Source organism: Rhinoraja longicauda, chromosome 10 (genome assembly GCF_053455715.1).
Source record: "Rhinoraja longicauda isolate Sanriku21f chromosome 10, sRhiLon1.1, whole genome shotgun sequence".
Taxonomy (NCBI): Eukaryota; Metazoa; Chordata; class Chondrichthyes; order Rajiformes; family Arhynchobatidae; genus Rhinoraja; species Rhinoraja longicauda.
Genome location: NC_135962.1, coordinates 60,646,790 through 60,666,297, shown reverse-complemented (window position 1 = coordinate 60,666,297; position 19,508 = coordinate 60,646,790). Strand labels below are relative to the sequence as shown.

At 48.0% G+C, this 19,508-nt stretch overlaps 1 protein-coding gene across 2 annotated transcripts in view; it reads left to right on the top strand.

Moving 5' to 3' along the window:
* The window catches only part of brf1b (BRF1 general transcription factor IIIB subunit b), a 308,241-nt gene that overhangs the window by 40,790 nt on the left and 247,943 nt on the right, over positions 1-19,508 (top strand). For both annotated transcript variants that reach the window (XM_078406970.1, XM_078406969.1), the window contains exon 2: positions 6,323-6,403. Coding sequence is in view for 1 of the 2 variants with exons in the window: in XM_078406969.1 (XP_078263095.1) it covers positions 6,323-6,403 (81 nt within the window). In the remaining variant the exon portion in view is untranslated. The remainder of the gene's footprint in view (positions 1-6,322; positions 6,404-19,508) is intronic.

The window sequence follows — 19,508 nt, the reverse complement described above, 5'->3', positions numbered from 1 at the left end:
CCTACCCATTATTCTTAAACTATGACCCCTGGTTCTGGACTTCCCAACATCGGGAACATGTTTCCTGCATCTAGCGTGTCCAATTCCTTAATAATTTTATATGTTTCTATAAGATCCCCTTTGATCTTTCTAAATTCCAGTGAATACAAGCCCAGTCGTTCCATTCTTTCATTTAGAGATTTAGATTTAGAGATACAGCGCGGAAACAGGCCCTTCGGCCCACCGAGTCCGCGCCGCCCAGCGATCCCCGCACATTAACACTATCCTACACACATTAGGGACAATTTTTACATTTACCCAGTCAATTAACCTACATACCTATACATCTTTGGAGTGTAGGAGGAAACCGAAGATCTCGCAGGTCATGGGGAGAACGTACAAACTCCGTACAGACGGTGCCCGTAGTCAGGATCGAACCTGAGTCTCCGGCGCTGCATTCGCAGTAATGCAGCAACTCTACCGCTGCACCACCGTATATCAGTCCCGCCATCCTGTGGATTAACCTGGAGAACCTACGCTGCGCTCCCTCAATAGTAAGAATGTCCTTCCTCAAATTAGGAGACCAAAACTGCACACAATGCTCCAGGTGTGGTCTCACCAGGGCCCTGCACAACTGCAGAGTAAGTAACTGTAGTGGTTAGAGGTGGTACTGGAAGGAGAGTGATGACAGTGGGCGTCTTTGCCCGGGATAGAGAGTCAAGAATCTATAGTTGCCCTATGTACCAAGGTAGAAACATTGAAATTCTTACTTGCTGCAGCTTAACAAGCCTGTAAACGCAATAATAATCAAAAATACAATTGGTGTAGAACAGTCACGCAGCTGGTGGAACAGCTGCCCCACTAGTTTGACCGTGTGCGCTGTGTCAATGTGGAGTTTGCACGTTCTCCCTGTGACCGTGTGGGTTCCTCCCGGGTGCTCTGGTTTCCTCCCTCATTCAAAGGTGTACAGGATTTGTGGGTTAATTTGTCCCTGGTGTGTACGGAGTGGATGCGAAAATTAGATTACGTAGCAATAATGTGAACGGATGATCGATGATCAGTGTGAAGAAGGGTCTCGACCCGAAACGTCACCCATTCCTTCTCTCCTGAGATGCTGCCTGACCCGCTGAGTTACTCCAGCATTTTATGTCTACCTTCAATTTGAACCAGCATCTGCAGTTATTTTTCGACACTGATGATCAGTGTGCAATCGGTGAGCCTGGTCCCATGCTGTATCTTTCAATCAATTTAATAAGTCAACAATAAATCAATAACCACTACACTAGGTTACCATAATAGTGCAAAAACTGGAGAGAGGGGATTGGAGGCGAGGCATTCTCTGGTTGTACGTCGTTCTCTGAACAAGGCAACATGTTTCTCCTCTCTGCTTCCCGCCTTCATGTGGACAATTGTTTTGGTTCACTTGCCTATCGATCAGTGGTAAAATAATTATATCCACTCTTGCTGATCTCCATATTAATGTAAGCATTGGACAGCTCAGTGTTATTTATCATCTGTTGAGGAATGATTTGTATCGGTCTTGAATTGCCAGGACCTTGAACGCAAGGGGGCAGATTGTCAGTCAGTAGGAATTTCTATGCTTTGCTGTCAGCACTTGTTTTGGCCTTTAAATTAAAGATGTGCACAACTTCTCAATGATACTTTGCTCCACTGAGAGTTGAAGAGATATAGAATGATGTGGTTAAGACTGAATGTAGCAAGTTGCAGGGGGAAAGGGGAGGTGGGGGAAGAAGAGGCAAAGTCTGGTGATAGGTGATGTCATTCGCACAGTGTATAAGTAAATAAGGTGGACACAAAATGCTGGAGTAACTCAACGGGTCAGGCAGCATCTCGGGAGAGAGGAATGGGTGGCGTTTCGGGTCGAGACCCTTCTTCAGACTGATGTCAGGGGAGGGCGGGACGAAGATAAAATGTAATTGCAGACAGGAAGACTAGTGGGAGAACTCGGATGGAGAGGGGATAGAGAGAGGGAAAGCAGGGACTATCTGAAGTTAGAGAAGTCAATGTTCATACCACTGGGGTGCAAAATACCCAAGTGAAATATGAGGTGCTGTTCCTCCAATTTGCGCTGGGCCTCACTCTAACAATGGAGGAGGCCCAGGACAGAAAGGTCAGATTGGGAATGGGAGGGGGAGTTGGAATGCTGAGCCACCGGGAGATCAGGTAAGTTAAGATGGACTGAACAGAGGTGTTCAGTGAAACGATCGCCGAGCCTGCGCTTGGTCTCGCCGATGTAGAGAAGCTGACACCTGGAACAGCGGATACAGAGACGTTGACACCTGGAACGTAATCTCCCTGGTAAATAAGGTAGATGTTCTGTAGGTAAAATACAAAATAGAAAATATTTGGGAGTCCAGTGAGAGAGAGATATGTACCCGGTAGCATTTGTTAAGTGGCAGAATACATAAATGCTGAGTGGCACAGTGGCACAGCGGGTAGAGCTGCTGCCTCACATGCACCAGAGACCTGGGTTCCATCCTGACTTTCGGTGCTGCCAGTGTAGAGTTTTCACATTCTCCCTGTGACTGCATGAATTTCCTTGGGTGCTCCTGTTTCCTCCTATTTCTCCAAAGAAGTATGAGTTTGTAGATTAATTGGCCCCTGTAAATTACCCCATGTGTGTAGGGAATGGATGCAAAAATGGGATAACATAGTTTAGTTTATGTTTAGTTCAGTTTAGAGATACAGTGCGGAAACAGGCCCTTCGGCCCACCGGGACCGCGCCGACCAGTGACCCCCGCACATTAAACCTGTTCAAACCCACTAGGGACAATTTTTACATTTACCAAGCCAATTAACCTACAAACCTGTATGTCTTTGGAGTGTGGGAGGAAACCGAAGATCTCGGAGAAAAGTCACGGGGAGAACGTACAAACTCCGTACAGACAGCGCCCGTAGTCAGGATCAAACCCGGGTCTCTGGGACACCGTGACCACCCTAGAACTAGTTTGAATGGGTAATCGATGGGCACCCTGGAGGGCCGAAGGGCCTGTTTCCATGTTGTATCTGTAATTTTTTTTAAAACCTCTACAGACAGGGTGGTTTAAGTGGGTATTTTTTGAAATGAAGGCATTGGCTCATGTCTGCAACATGTGTGTTTGGTGTGACTGCTTGGGTCTGCTTCCTGCAGTGACATGCCTCACCAACATGGGAGCAGCTGCTCGTTCAGTAATGGGTAATGAGCCGGGATGAATCACCAGCTCATCAGTGCGTCAGCATTTATTTTGCAGTGATTATGTATATGATATAATATGATCACATTCACTGTGCAACGTGAGAAGTGGGACACGGCCTCGCTGGTTGTAAACCGGGCAAAAACTAACAGACTCTCCACAGCCTGTTGGGTAAATCTGCTCACAACTGAAATAACAGTAGAGCATGCAGTCACCCAGCTCGGAAACAGGCCCTTCAGCCCAACCAGCCCATGCCGACCAAGCAGCCCCATCCAAACTAATCCCACTTGCCTGAGCTTGCCCAAATCCCTCCAAACCTTTTCTGTCCATGTACCTCTAGGTGTGTCTATTAAATGTTGTTATTGTACCTGCCTCAACTACCTCCTCCGGCACGTGGTCCCATATCCCCAGCACCTTATGTGTGAAAGATTAGCCCCTCGGGTTCTGATTAAATCTTGCCCCTCTCACCTTAAAACTAAGGCTGGTCAGCAGGCCAGAGTGAGCCGTGCAACCAGTTAGTGCTGGAATATGGTCTTTATTGGTTGTAGAAACGGAGAACTGCAAGTGCTGCTTTACAAAAGATGGCACAAAATGCAGGAGTTACTCAGCAGGTCAAACAACATCCCTGGAGAAGCTGGATAGGTGACTGGTGTCGTGATGTGGAAGGGCCAAAAGGCCACCTGTCCATGTTCTCCAGAGATGCTGCATAACGTTGCTGAGATGAGTCCTTGGCTCCAAGATTTAACTTACAAGATATTACAAGGCGGTTGTGGTGGCTTTCATTGGGTAATTTTAAAGCGGAGATTGATAAATGCATGATCAGTACTTGTGAGTAGGCAGGAGAATGGGGTTGAGGGGGAAAGATGGATCAGCCATGATTGATTGTCGGAGTAGACTTGATGGGGTAAATGACATAATTCTGCTCCCATGTCTTATAGAAACATAGAAAATAGGTGCAGAAGTAGGCCATTCGGCCCTTCGAGCCTGCACCGCCATTCAATATGATCATGGCTGATCATCCAGCTCAGTATCCTGTACCTGCCTTCTCTCCATACCCCCTGATCCCTTTAGCCACAAGGGCCACATCTAACTCCCTCTTAAATATAGCCAATGAACTGGCCTCAACTACCTTCTGTGGCAGAAAATTCCACAGACTCACCACTCTCTGTGTGAAGAAATGTTTTCTCATCTCGGTCCTAAAAGACTTCCCCCTTATCCTTAAGCTGTGACCCCTGGTTCTGGACTTCCCCAACATCGGGAACAATCTTCCCGCATCTAGCCTCTCCAACCCCTTAAGAATTTTATATGTTTCAATAAGATCCCCCCTCAGCCTTCTAAATTCCAGCGAGTATAAGCCTAGTCTATCCAGTCTTTCTTCATATGAAAGTCCTTATGGTATAAGGTCATAAGGTAATAAGGAATTGGAGTAGAATTAGGTCATTCGGCCCATCAAGTCTACTCCGCCATTCAATCATGGCTGATCTTTCTCTCCTAACCTCATTTTCCTGCCTTTTCCCCATTAGCTCTGACACCTGTACTAATCAAGAATCTATCTCTGCCTTAAAAATATCCGCTGACTTGGCCTCCACAGCCTTCTGTTGCAAAGAATTCCATAGATTACCCACCCTCTGACTAAAGAAATTTCTCCTCATCTCCTTCGTAAAAGAATGCCCTTTAATTCTGAGGCTGTGACCTTTAGTTCTAGACTCTCCCACTAGTGGAAACATCCTCTCCGCATCCACTCTATCCAAGCCTTTCACTATTCTGTACGTTTCAAAAAGTTCCCCCTCATTCTTCTAAACTCCAGCGAGTACAGGCCCAGTGCCGACAAGCGCTCATCGTCTGTGTAAGAAGGAACTGTAGATGCTGGTTTAAACCGAAGATAGACGCAAAAAGCTGGAGTAACCCAATGGGACAGGCAGCATCCCTGGAGAGAAGGAATGGGTGATGTTTCGGGTCAGGATATAGGTTAACCTACTCATTCCTGGGATCATACTTGTTCCTTGTTTCTACTTAGACTTTACTTTAGAGATACAGCGCAGAAACAGGCCCTTTGGCCCACAGAATCCGTGCCGACCAGCGATTCCCACACACTAATTCTGTTCTACACACACACTAGGGACTAGACTCTCCCACTAGTGGAAACATCTCTCCACATCCACTCTGTCCATGTCGTGATAGCTGATCCTGAAATTCCGTGGTGATTTGATTGGAGTTTTCAAGATAAGAGGACATGGTGGTGAGTTAAAACTGCTTCCATTGCTTGTGATATATTGGGCGAGAGGCACAATAGTCAGCAAGAAGGCGGCAGAACGTTCGAATGTTGTCTCACAAGCAGCAGTTTCAATCGAAGACTTCAATGAGTACTAGTGCAGCGTGGACCCGTTGGGTCTAAACCTCTCCTCGGCCCTCCGCCAACTGACGACCCGTGGACCCGTTGCCGGCTGGGGGGGCGGGCGAGGGGGGAGAGGAAAGGGGAGAGGGAGCCACTCACCCCGGCCCCCGGTGGCCATTGCGGTGGCCAGCAGCAGGAGAGCGGCCGCAAGGCGCTGCCGCATGCACGTCCTGCCGGCGGCCATCTTGTTTGACTCTGCCGCCATGCAGCACCACGGGAGGATCGTCAGGCGCGGGGCACGCCGGGACAGGCGCCGGTTCTCCCGGTGTGTTGGGGGGGGGGGGGGGCGCATTTATTAAAGTTTATTAAATTAGTTGCTTTTAAAATGTAAGAATACTTGATCAATCAAGACCGCAGGGGAATGATGAGTAGGGTGGGCCTAAAATTGTTGCACTATCGTGTACCGTTTTGGCTGTATTTCGGGTACAAACAATCAAACAAACAAACATACAAGATGAGAGTTTTAGTTTTATATATATATATATATATATATTTTGTGATTGAAGATCGGACGAAGGTAAGTGGAGAGTAATCTGCTGCTGTTGCAGTGATGTGGGATGGAATGGTTCCTTTCTGTTCCATGTTCCATGTGCTACACATTCACTCCCTCCCACTGCTGCACCAGCTTCCTGTACAGCCCAAGTATGTTAATGTGTCGAGCGAGGCCAGATGAGTTGTATATTGATTTTTATATAGATTTAAATTGGTGGTGTAATACGTTTTGACGATTGACTTTTGAACTTTTGTGTTTCAGGTCCAGGGAAGACTCCATCACTGGGAACGGGATTTCACACCAATCTTGGGAAGGAGTCACGCACGCTGTCTTTACAGAACGGTAAATCTAAAGCAGCGTTAAACTTGACGCGAGTGGGAGGCAGCCTATGTGTAAGGTTATGTGCATTGGTGTTGGTTTAATCTTGCCATGTTTGTGTGTGTAATGGGATCTTCCAGACTTTTCCAATAAATTCTTTTTTAATTGCCGATATATTTTAAGTAAGAACTGTATACTCTCCTTCCCTGTATCTGACCACTCCCAGTCCCTTATGCCCATTTATATACACCACCCTGTTCATCTAACGACCATCCCCAAGTGTCCAAAAGTTCTGGAAAAAGGTCTTGTGGACAAATGAGACAAAGACTAACTTGTATCAGAGTGATGGCAAGAGCAAAGTATGGAGGAGAAAAGGAACTGCCCAAGATCCAAACCATACCACCTTATCTGTGAAACACGGTGGTGGGGGTGTTATGGCCTGGGCATAAACGGCTACTGAAGGTACTGGCTCACTTATCTTCATTGATGATACAACTGCTGATGGTAGTAGCATAATGAATTCTGAAGTGTCTAGACGCATCCTATCTGCTCAAGTTCGAACAAATGCCTCAAAACATTAGCCGGTGGTTCATTTTACAGCAAGACAATGATCCCAAACATACTGCTAAAGCAACAAAGGAGTTTTTCAAAGCTAAAAAATGGTAAATTCTTGAGTGGCCAAGTCAATCACCCGATCTGAATCCAATTGAGCATGCCTTTTATATGCTGAAGAGAAAACTGAAGCGGACTAGCCCCCAAAACATGCATAAGCTAAAGATGGCTGCAATACAGTCCTGGCAGAGCATCACCAGAGAAGACACCCAGCAACTGGTGATGTCCATGAATCGCAGACTTCAAGCAGTCATTGCATGCAAAGGATATGCAACAAAATACTCAACACGACTACTTTCATTTACATGACATTGCTGTGTCCCAAACATTATGGTGCCCTGAAATGGGGGGAACTATGTATAAACACTGCTGTAATTTCTACATGGTGAAACCAAAATGTATAAAAATGGCCTTTATTAAAATCTGACAATGTGCACTTTAACCACATGTGATTTTTTTCTATTACAAATCTCAAATTGTGGAGTAGTGAGGCAAATAAATAAATGATGGGTCTTTGTCCCAAGCATTATGGAGGGCTCTGTAGAATTGAAACGCTGATCTGAATGCCTGGCAAAATGGTCCCTTGAGTTTGAACAGCCTCCTCCCCTTCCGAAAGCAAGTTATTGCTTAGGGACTTGATACTGCATTAAAGAACCATGCTGAGCTGATTTCAGTCATTCTCATCAGAAACTGTGGGCCTCGCCTGCAGCAGCGGAATAAAACTGGAGCGTTTGAGTTAATTGGATGTCTGCACTTCTTTTATGAATGATATATTGGGTCTGCCTCCCAGCAGCTTTCTCATTCTCTTTGCAATGGAATAACAAGACGTTTACAACACGAGGATGTTGCCAGGACTGGAGGGCCTGAGCTACAGGGAGAGGTTGGGCAGGCTACGACTTTATTCCTTGGAGCACAGGAGGATGAGGGGTGAACTGAGAGAAGTGTCTAACGTTATGAGGGGAATAGATAGGGTGAATGCACAAAGTCTTTTATCCAGGGTTGGGGAATCAAGAATCGGGTTTAAGGTGGTAGGGGAAAGATTTAATGGGAACTTGAGGGGCTTCTCCTCTCAAGAGGGTGGTGGGTGTATAAAATGAGCTGCCAGAGCAGATAGTTGAGACAGGGACTATAACAACATTTAAACAACGTGGACAGGTACTTGAATAGGAAAGGTTAAGAGGGATATGGGCCAAATGAGGGCAGGTGGAACGGGAATAGTTGGAAAATTTTGGCGTCAAGTTGGGCCAAAGGGCCCACTTCAGTAGGACACTGACTCTGAGATCGCAGTTCAATTTGTTTAGTCTATTGTCACGTGTACTGAGGTACAGTGAAAACCTTTGTTGCGTGCTAACCAGTCAGCGGAAAGACAATACACGATTACAATCGAGCCATTTACGATTCGATGTGATAAAACTTCATTCATCCCCGGAGGAAAATTGGTCTGCTGACAGTTACGACACACAAGGTACACGAAAACTAGAAATTAACAGTGAAAACAAAAAGAAAAAGACAAGCGACTGTTGGCTGGCTGCCGTGTGCACAGCGCCTTCACCGGACAAACAAACAAACAAACAAACACAGGCTTATCCCCTGGGCAGAGGATTCTAAACTAGAGTGCCCCCCCCAGACCGGGTCCCCATTGTTTTTCACGGCAGACCCACAAGTCAGGGCCGCAATGTCTTCCCCTCCCCCCTCAGGCTCATCAGCTGTCAAGGCTCCCGTAGCCCCTGAGGCTTCCCGTAGCTGCCGAGGCTTCCCGTTGCCACCATCGAGGCTCCCACCACCGAGGCTCCCTTCAGCCCAGACAGGCCTCCCTCCTTGGCTTCTCCGCCGTCCCCCGGAAGGCCTGTGAGGCGGGTCGGGCGTATCGGGTGCGTTGCGGTCTTCGGTTGATCGCGGGTTGATGGGGCCCACGTGGCTCCCCGGGACACGCCCGCCACGCGCATGGCACCCCGGGACATTTATAATGTATAGATACATGGTAAGGGTTAAGGGAATAATGTTTAGATAAATGCTATGGACAAGGAAGCCCGTGAAGCAGTGTCACCACCGTGGCCATATCGGACATATAGCTTTGCAAACGCACTCATCAAAGGAATAAAGTCCCTTCCTCTGATACTCCCTCAATGCTCTCCCTCCCACACTACAGCGCTGCCTCAGTACTCTCTTTTGGCAGTGCGGTACTCTCTCTGAGCTGCCCCATTTTGGCAGTGCAATACTCCCTCCGAGCTGCTCCATTTTGACGGTTGCCACTCCCTCTGCTCCATCCCCTTTGATGGTACGGTGTCTCCTCTGCACTGCTCCTTCTGACAACACGATGCTCTCTCTGCATCACCCCTTTTGATGGTGCAACTTTTGACAGCGTGACACTCCCTCTGCACCACCACTTTTGACAGCGTGACACTCCCTCTGCACCACCACTTTTGACAGCGTGACACTCCCTCTGCACCACCACTTTTGACAGCGTGACACTCCCTCTGCACAACCACTTTTCACAGCATGACGTTCCCACCCCGAAACGTCACCCGTTCCTTCTCTCCTGAGATGTTGCCTGACCTGCTGAGTTACTCCAGCATTTTGCGTCTACCTTTAATCTTCCAGCAGTCCGTTCTCAAGTCTTGGCCTGAGAGTTCCCATTACATCATCAGCACCACTGATTTGGCATTGAAGCTGACCTCCTGATCAATTTGTGATTTCCGTTTTAAAATATAAAACCCAGGCAGTGGCTCGCCAAGTGTTTTAGCATCTGAAAGGAGGCTAATGCTTGTGAAGTGTCACTTGATAAACCTTGCCAATTATGTTCTTTTGTGTTGGTTGGGCAGTGCTGTCTGTAAAGCACAGCCATCTGCTGGGAGAGGGATGATGAGGGAATAAAATGAGTCATTTCCATTCCCATGATGTGTATAACGCACACTTAAAATTCTCCAGAGGGATGTGTGTACCTACATGCTGCGCAGAACTTCTGTGTAATTGCTGCAAATGACTTTTCCCACTCTGGGAAAGATGTACAGATGCTCCTCGACTTACGGTGGGGTTACGTTACGATAAACCCATCATAAACCAAAAATATCGTAAGTCAAAAATGCATTTAATACACCTAACCTACCGAACATCATAGTCACCTAACCTACCCAACATCACAGCCACCTAACCTACCCAACATCATAGCCACCTAACCTACGCAACATCATAGCCACCTAACCTACCCAACATCATAGCCATCTAACCTACCCAACATCATAGCCATCTAACCTACCCAACATCATAGCCATCTAACCTACCGAACATCATAGCCATCTAACCTACTGAACATCACAGCCACCTAACCTACTGAACATCATAGCCACCTAACCTACCCAACATCACAGCCACCTAACCTACTGAACATCATAGCCACCTAAGCTACCCAACATCATAGCCACCTAAGCTACCCAACATCATAGTCTATCCTAACTTAAACGTGCTCAGAACACTTACATTAGCCTACAGTTGGGAAGATGATACCTGATTATAATTGAGCCGTCCACAGTATACGGATACAGGATACAGGGAGTAATGTTTAGTGCAAGATAAAGGTCGGCACGGTGTTGCAGCGGTTGAGGTTATTTTGCACCATTGTAAAGTCGAAGCATCATAAGTCGAGGAGCATCTGTAATTGCTTTGGAGAGAATGCCGAGAAGATTCAGCAGGATGTTGCCTGGACTGTGTGGTATCTCAGCTGCACGGAGGCAGAAAGGAAAACTCTTCAGCGGGTAGTCCATAGAGCTCAGAGGACCATCGGAACACAGCTACCAGCCTTGGAGGGCATCTACAACACACGATGCCTCAGAAAAGTCACCAGCATCCACAAAGACTCTTCACACCCCAGCAACAGTCTGTTTGAACTCCTTCCATCGGGCAGATGATACAAAGCCTTCTACGCCCGCACCTCCAGACTCAGGAACAGCTTCATCCCCAGGACCATAGCTGCTATGAACCGGTCCTGCTGAGCCGGATGGTCACATCGCACAGTGATCCGGCACAGATCTACTTGCACTTTACTCTGTTTTAAAACTGTTCTAATTTGTTTCATTGGGTAGTTTAAATTAATACTGACTAGCTAATTAATTTATTGCATCGTATGCAGATATCAACCACTTGATGCAAAAGCCTTCCCCCTCAGATAGGGTAGATGATCAGAACCTTTATCCCCAGGGTGGAAGTGTCAAAGACTACAATACAATATATCTTTATTGTCACCCCCTGTACAATGACAATAAAGATATATTGTATTGTAGTCTTTGACACTTCCACCCTGGGGATAAAGGTTCTGATCATCTACCCTATCTATTCTATTAAAGGGGACCTGAGGGGGAAGGCTTTTGCATCAAGTGGTTGATATCTGCACACACTGCCAGTCGTGGTGGTGGAAGCACAATTAAAAGGTTGAAGAAGCATTTGGCCAGGCAGGGAGTGGATGGCTATAGACCATGTGCAGGCAGGTGGGATCAGGTTAAATTGGTATCAGGGTAGGCCTGGCCATACAAACTGGCCCTGAGAAGGTGGCGACGTACAGTCATATTGTGTGGAAGCAGACCCTCTGGTAACCTGTCCCATCTCCACTAGTCCTACCTGCCCACGTTTGGCCCATACCCCTCGAAACCTGTCCTATCCATGTACATGTCTGAATTTTTCATATGTTGTAAGGAACTGCAGGTGCTGGTTTAGATTTAGATTTTTTAGATTTAGAGATACAGCGTGGAAACAGGCCCTTCGGCCCACCGAGTCCGCACCGCCCAACGATCCCCGCACATTAACACTATCCTACACACACTAGGGACAATTTTTACATTTATCCAATCAATTAACCTACATACCTGTACGTCTTTGGAGTGTGGGAGGAAACCGAAGACCTCGGAGAAAACCCACGCAGGTCACGGGGAGAACGTACAAACTCCGTACAGACGGCGCCCGTAGTCAGGATCGAACCTGAGTCTCCGGCGCTGCATTCTCAAATCTCATATAGTTCTACATATGCCCTCTGATTATAAATACCTCTGTTGTGGAATAAATCTTTACCACTCTTTGCAGTATCTATGCCATCAGACGTTTGTCCACCTCTATCACATCTCCCACCTGCCTTCAATGCTCTGAATGTTGTGGCTGACCCTATGAATATTTTTCCAAGGCTGAGGTGGACAGATGAGTACGAGGGTGAAGGGTTACTTGGGGTAGGTAGGGACACAGAGCTGTGATGGCAGCAGATCAGCCATGTCCCGATTGAAGGCTCCCCCCTGCATGGAATAGACATCATGGGGTTTTAGCCCGAGTGCCAGCTGTCTTCAGCATCCACGCCGATGACCACCCACCCGGAAGGTTCCGTGCCTTTCCATTTGCAAACAATCTGGCCTCAGCAGCCCAGTGTGACGATCCGGGCAGTCCTTATGCTCACGGAGAATCCACCATCTGGCTTTTCCAGCTTTCTCCCCTCTACTATAATCAGTCTGAAGAAGGGTCCCGTCCCAAAATGTTGCCTATCCACGTCCTGCACAGGTGCTGCCTGACCCCCTGAGTTACTCCAGCACTTTGTGTTTTGATCTACATTTTCTTCATCCCTCTACATAACTGGAGGGTTCTGTCCAAACTCTGCGTGGACAGTTTTGGTATTGAACCCCAGCAGGTCGGCAAGACCCCTCTTCAGACTGATTCGAGTGCGAGTGTTTAGCAAAGCGGCCACCGAGATTCGGTGAGACCAAGCGTAGACTCGGCAGCTGTTTCGCCGAACATTTGTGCACTGCTTGCCAAAACCTCCTGTATCTCCTGGTTGCAAAACATTCTCACTCCTCTTCTCATTCCCACACTGACCTTTCTGTCCTGGGCCTCCTCCATTGCCTGAGTTAGGCCACATGTAAACTGGAGGAACAGCACCTCATATACTGTTTGGGTAGCTTACAACCCAGTCGTATGAACACTGAATTCTCCAATTTTAGTTAGATAACTGCAAACAACATCCCTACCCCCCTTTCCCCCCTCTTTTCCCTGTGCCCCATCTGCATGCACACTCATTCCCCCGCCCCCCTGTCCTCTTCTACTTTCATTCCTTCCTCTGGATTCACATTTCAGGCATCCTTCTCTCACTACCTTTTATCTTTTAATCTCTGGATCAGGATCCTCCTTTAGACATTGTAGAATGGGGGGGGGGAGAGAAAGCAGGAAAAGTGGTTGGGGCGAACAGAGCCTGCAAGCAGAGGTCTGAAATGTAAAGCCTGAGGGGGGGGATAAAGGCGAAACAGTGGGGAGGGGGATAAAGGGGAAATGAGGGACTCTGAGTGGGGGGGATAGGAGATGAGAGTGGGAAGGAGGGGAAAGCAAGGTAACGCGAGCTGTGGGAGATGGTGGAAATAGGTGCCATCTGGAGTAGACTGGGTCCGCAAAAGAGAGAGGAGGTAGACGGATATTACTTGAAATTGGCAAATTCAATGTTCATACTTTGTGTGTTGTCAGCTACCAAGCACAATCGAGGTGCTGTTCCTCCAAAAGGGGGCTTTGGCCGACAATGGACAATAGGCGCAGGAGGAGGCCATTCGGCCCTTCGAGCCAGCACCGCCATTCACTGTGATCATGGCTGATCATTCACAATCAGCACCCCGTGCCTGCCTTCTCCCCAGATCCCTTGACTCCGCTATCGGCAGGGAGGAGGAGGGAACGTTTCCACAGAAATGTGTAAACTAGTGTGACCTAGTTACTGCAGAGCTGCGCGTTAAGTCCATGAATTAAACATCACAGCTATAAGCTGAGAGCTTTGTTTGACATCATTTTTTTCACACTAATCTTCGTTTCTCTTATGAAAGGAGAGATGGCTTGCTTAAGGCACAGTCGTGTGAGCATCTGTTCCCAACCTAGTTTCCCCTCGCCCAGTCGGCTGTTTGCTTGTAAGCCTTGGCTTTGATATGGCAAAGGTTAGTTGTTCCAGATGTTGACCTGGCATGTCCACCTCCAGCTGTGGTGACCGGACAGCCTTGCGGAGCGTCTTAGAGTCAGGCGGCACGGAATTGGGCACTCCGGGGGGGGGGGGGGGGGTCGTTTATTGCTGATTGTCCGCTATAACCGTGTGAGGGGGTAAAGTTTAACGCAAGGCCAGGAGGGAAGAAAAGCGACATTGGGAGGGAATTAAGCAAGTGGGGATTCACAGACCCAGGAGACGCAGAGCCCCGGTCCACTGTGACCCGAATCTGGTATAAAGACAGGTAGGCACACAATGCTGGGGTACCTCAGCAGCTCAGGCAGCATCTCGGGAGAGAAGGAATGGGTGACGTTTCGGGTCGAGACCCTTCTTCAGACTGATGTCAGGGGAGGGGCGGGACAAAGATAGGATGTAGTCGGAGACAGGAAGACGTGGGAGAACTGGGAAGGGGGAGAGGATGGAGAGGGAAAGCAGGGACTATCTGTAGTTAGAGAAGTCAATGTTCATACCGCTGGGGTGCAAGCTACCCAAGCCAAATATGAGGTGCTGTTCCTCCAATTTGCGCTGGGCCTCACTCTGACAATGGAGGAGGCCCAGGACAGAAAAGTTAGATTGGGAATGGGAGGGGAGTTGAAGTGCTGAGCCACCGGGAGATCAGGTTGGTACAGCGCAAATTGGAGGAAAGCACCTCATATTTCGCTTGGGTAGTTTGCACCCCAGCACTGACTTCTATAACTTCGGATAGCCCCTGCTTTCCCTCTCTCTCCCCTCCCCCTTCCCAGTCTTCCTGTCTCCGACTACATCCTATCTTTGTTCCACCCCCTCCCCTGACATCAGTCTGAAGAAGGGCCTCGACCCAAAACGTCACCCATTCCTTCTCTCCAGAGATGCTGCCTGACCTGCTGAGTTACTCCAGCATTTTGTGTCTACCTTCGATTTCAACCAGCATCGGCAGTTTTGTTTCTACACATCTGCTATCTAGAGATGTGTTATTGCTCGGGTTTACTGTATCTCTAAAGCTCTCCTGCCCATATACCAGACAGCACTGCAATGGGTAATTAATCTCAACCAAAGCTCATGTTAATGTCCACTAACAACTTTCCACTGTGGAGAAAGAAACTGCAGGTGCTGGTTTATACCAAAGATAGACACAAGGTGCTGGAGTAACTCAGCAGGTCAGGCAGCATCTCTGGAGAAAAAGGATGGGTGACATTTTGGGTCTAAAGAAAGATCCCGACCCGTAACATTACCCACCCTTTTTCTCCAGAGATGCTGCCTGACCCGCTGAGTTACTCTTGTGTCTACGTATCTTTAAGAACTTTTTACTGCCCCTCTTTACCTAAACCAATCAACCACTGTCCTTCCTTGCCATCTCATGTTTGTCTGGCTTCCCTTTAAATGCACGTGTCGTACTCTCCACAACCTCCCACGTGGGGGCAGGTTCTTGTCAACGTGTGTCCACAGGTTAAAGACAGTCTATGTTGTAGCAGACAGAGTCAATGTGCTAAATGATGCTGGTTTAAGCCGAAGGTAGACACAAAATGCTGGAGTAACTCAGCGGGTCAGGCAGCATCTCGGGAGAGAAGGAATGGGTGACGTTTCTTCAGAAGGGTCTGGACCCGAAACGTCACCCATTCCTTCTCTCCAGAGATGCTGCCTGACCCCCTGAGTTACTCCAGCATTTTGGAAAGAAGGGTCTGCACACGAAACGTCACCCATTCCTTCTCTCCAGAGATGCTGCCTGACCCCCTGAGTTACTCCAGCATTTTGGAAAGAAGGGTCTGCACACGAAACGTCACCCATTCCTTCTCTCTCAAGATGCTGCCTGACCCGGTGTGTTACTCCAGCATTTTGGAAAGAAGGGTCTTGACCTGAAATGTCACCCATTCCTTCTCTCCTGAGATGCTGCCTGACCCGCTGAGGTACTCCAGCTTTTTGTGTCTACCGTCGATTTTACCCAGCATCTGCAGTTTTTCTCCTAGACATTTTGCTGCTCCACTGCGAAATCTCCTCAAGGTATGTCATCTTTGGAGGAGTTCTCCTCTTCTCTCCGACGAGTGTTTCGCAACATCCTCTCTCACTAATCCCCCTCTGTGATTCCTCCTGCCCTCTGACAAGGAAGAAGGGTCTTGACCTGAAACGTCACCCATTCCTTCTCTCCTGAGATGCTGCCTGACCCGCTGAGTTACTCCAGTATTTTGTGTCTGCCACTGCTGAATGTCCCCACCCACCCAACTCCCAGCACAGATGCAGGTTTAGTTGCACCCATTTTCTATTTGAGCAGCAATTCTACCCTCTCACGAGTGCAATACCCTGACCCTGCCTTTCAGAGAACCTTGGTCAGGATAAGCTATCCATTGCATCTTGCGTAACAAATATACAGAAGTTATGGAAGCAGATACAATTATTACTTTTAAAAGACACTTGGGCAGATAAATAAATAGGAAGAGTTTCGAGGGATTTGGGCTATCATATCATATCATATATATACAGCCGGAAACAGGCCTTTTCGGCCCTCCAAGTCCGTGCCGCCCAGTGATCCCCGCACATTAACACTATCCTACACCCACTAGGGACAATTTTTACATTTACCCAGCCAATTAACCTACATACCTGTACGTCTTTGGAGTGTGGGAGGAAACCGAAGATCTCGGAGAAAACCCACGCAGGTCACGGGGAGAACGTACAAACTCCTTACAGTGCAGCACCCGTAGTCAGGATCGAACCTGAGTCTCCGGCGCTGCATTCGCTGTAAAGCAGCAACTCTACCGCTGCGCTACCGTGCCGCCCATGAAATGCGGACAATTACCCACTCCGCCAATGGATGGCATGGACAAGGTGGGCTGAAGGGCCCGTTTCCGTTACAGCTGCATGATAGTAGTACTAAATGTTGGTGTGGTTTCTCCATGTACTGGATATGGAATCACACAACATGGAAGGAAGCAGAGGGTGATGGTGGAAGGTTGCTTCTGGACTGGAGGCCTGTGACTAGTGGTGTGCCTCAGGGTTCGGTGCTGGGCCCGTTACTGTTTGTCATCTACATCAATGATTTGGATGAGAACATACAGGGCAAGATTAGCAAGTTTGCTGATGATATAAAGGTTAGTGGTTTTGCAGACAGTGAAGATAGTTGTGAACGATTGCAGCAGGATATGGATCGATTGGCCAGGTGGGCGGAGGAATGGTTGATGGAATCTAATACAGAGAAGTGTGAGGTGTTGCATTTTGGGATGTCCAACAAGGGCAAGACCTACACAGTAAATGGTAGGCCCCTGGGGAGTGTTGTTGAGCAGGGGGATCTAGGAGTGCAGGTGCATGGTTCTTTGAAGGTCGAGTCGCAGGTGGAAAAGGTGGTCAAAAAGGCTTTAGGCAATTTGGCCGTCCATCAGTCAGAGTATAGAGTGTAGAAGTTGGGAGGTCATGTTACAGTTGTATAAGACGTTAGTGAGACCGCATTTAGAGTATTGTGTTCAGAAAAGATATTGTCAAGCTTGAAAGGGTTCAGAAAAGATTTACGAGGATGTTGCCAGGACTAGAGGGTGTGAACTATAGGAAGAGGTTGAGTAGGCTTAGTCTCTATTCCTTGGAGCGCAGGAGGATGAGGGGTGATCTTATAGAGGTGTACAAAATCATGAGAGGAATAGATCGGGTAGATGCACAGAGTCTCTTGCCCAGAGTAGGGGAATTGAGGACCAGAGGACATAGGTTCAAGGTGAAGGGGAAAAGATTTAATAGGAATCTAAGGGGTAACTTTTTCACATAAAGGGTGGTGGGTGTATGGAACAAGGTGCTAGAGGAGGAAGTTGAGGATGGGACTAGCACAACATTTAAGAAACAGTTAGATAGGAACATGGATAGGACAGGTTTGGAGGGATATGGACCAAGCGCAGGCAGGTGGGACTAGTGTAGCTGGGACATGTTGGCCGGTGTGGGCAAGTAGGGCCGAAGAGCCTGTTTCCACACTGTATCACTCTGTGACTCTATGACATGGAAACGGGCCCTTCGACCCAACCTATCCACACTGACCAAGAGGCCCCATCTAACCTTGTCCTACTTACCATGTTTGACCCATATCCCTCTAAACCGTTCCTGTCCATAGTACTGGCTGCAGTTAGTGCATTGATTCCTCTTCAAAGAGTAATGCATGCAAACTGTTCCAAATTATCACAGCTTCAAAAAAATGTTAGATTTTCTCTTTGGTAAATTTTGAAAAAAGAATCTTGTTTGAGAAATGAAACCCGCTGAGGTCTTTAAAGGCCGCTGCATATTCTGGATTAGTGAGATTTTAAAAAATGTGAATAATATGGGCACTTTGTGTTAGTGCGCTGTGCATGATCAGGGCAGGAGCATTCTGTGTCATTGGCAGCTTGTGCTGCTTATGTGAACTGCCAATAATGACACAGCTTTGCACCGTCCCTCTTTGCAAACAGTCCCTATATTTAATCATCACACCAGCCATCGAGCCTGTGCAGTTCCATGGCCCTGTTTACAGCTGCTGTCTTAGTGTTTTTCACTTCAACTCTAAAAATCTATCTCCCATTTTGCCGCAGTCTTGTTAATGGTAATTGCAACGGGCTGTGAACAGCACAGATCTGCATGTGCTCACTTCCATTGACTGTACGGCTGAGGCACGCCGCGAGACGGGCCCATGCATGTTTGTTTCTTGTTCAGAGCGACTGCAGGAGCAGCCCAGGGGCAGCGGGCTGAGTTTCTACCTTGCAGCACCAGGGACCTGGGTTCCATCCTGACCGCGGGTGCTGTCTGTGCATGGAGTTTGCTCATTCTCATAGTCCATCAGTCTGAAGAAGGATCTCGACCCGAAACGTCACCCATTCTTTCTCTCCTTGATGCTGCCTGACCTGCTGAGTTACTCCAGCATTTTGTAATACCTCATCGAAGGTATTTATTCACAAAATGCTGGAGTAACTCAGCAGGTCAGGCAGCATCTCGGGAGAGAAGGAATGGGTGACGTTTCGGGTCGAGACCCTTCTTCAGACTGATGTCAGGGGGGCGGGACAAAGGAAGGATATAGGTGGAGACAGGAAGATAGAGGGAGATCTGGGAAGGAGGAGGGGAAAAGAGGGACAGAGGAACTATCTAAAGTTGTAATACCTCATAGTCACAGTTATACAGTGTGGAAACAGGCTCTTCGGCCCAACTTGCCCACACCGACCAAATGTCCCAGTTACACGAGTCCCACCTGCCTGCGTTTGGTCCATATCCCTCTAAACCTACCCTATCCATGTACGTGTCTAAATATTTCTTAAACGTTGCAGTAGAACCTGCCTCAACTACTTCCTCCAACAGCCCATTCCATACACCCTTCAGCCTTTGTGTGAGAACGTTACCCCTCAGGTTGAAGGTGAGGGTGGAAAGATTTAACAGGGACCTCTGCCCTCTGGTTCCCAGTTTTCCATACTCTATTCTCCGCGTGACCACGTGGGTTTTCTCCGTGTGTCTTCTCGAGATGTGCGGGTTTGTAGGTTAATTGGCCCTCTGCAAATTACTGCTGATGTGTAGGGAGTGGATAAGAAAGTGAGGTAATGCAGAACTAGTGTGAACGGGTGATCAAAG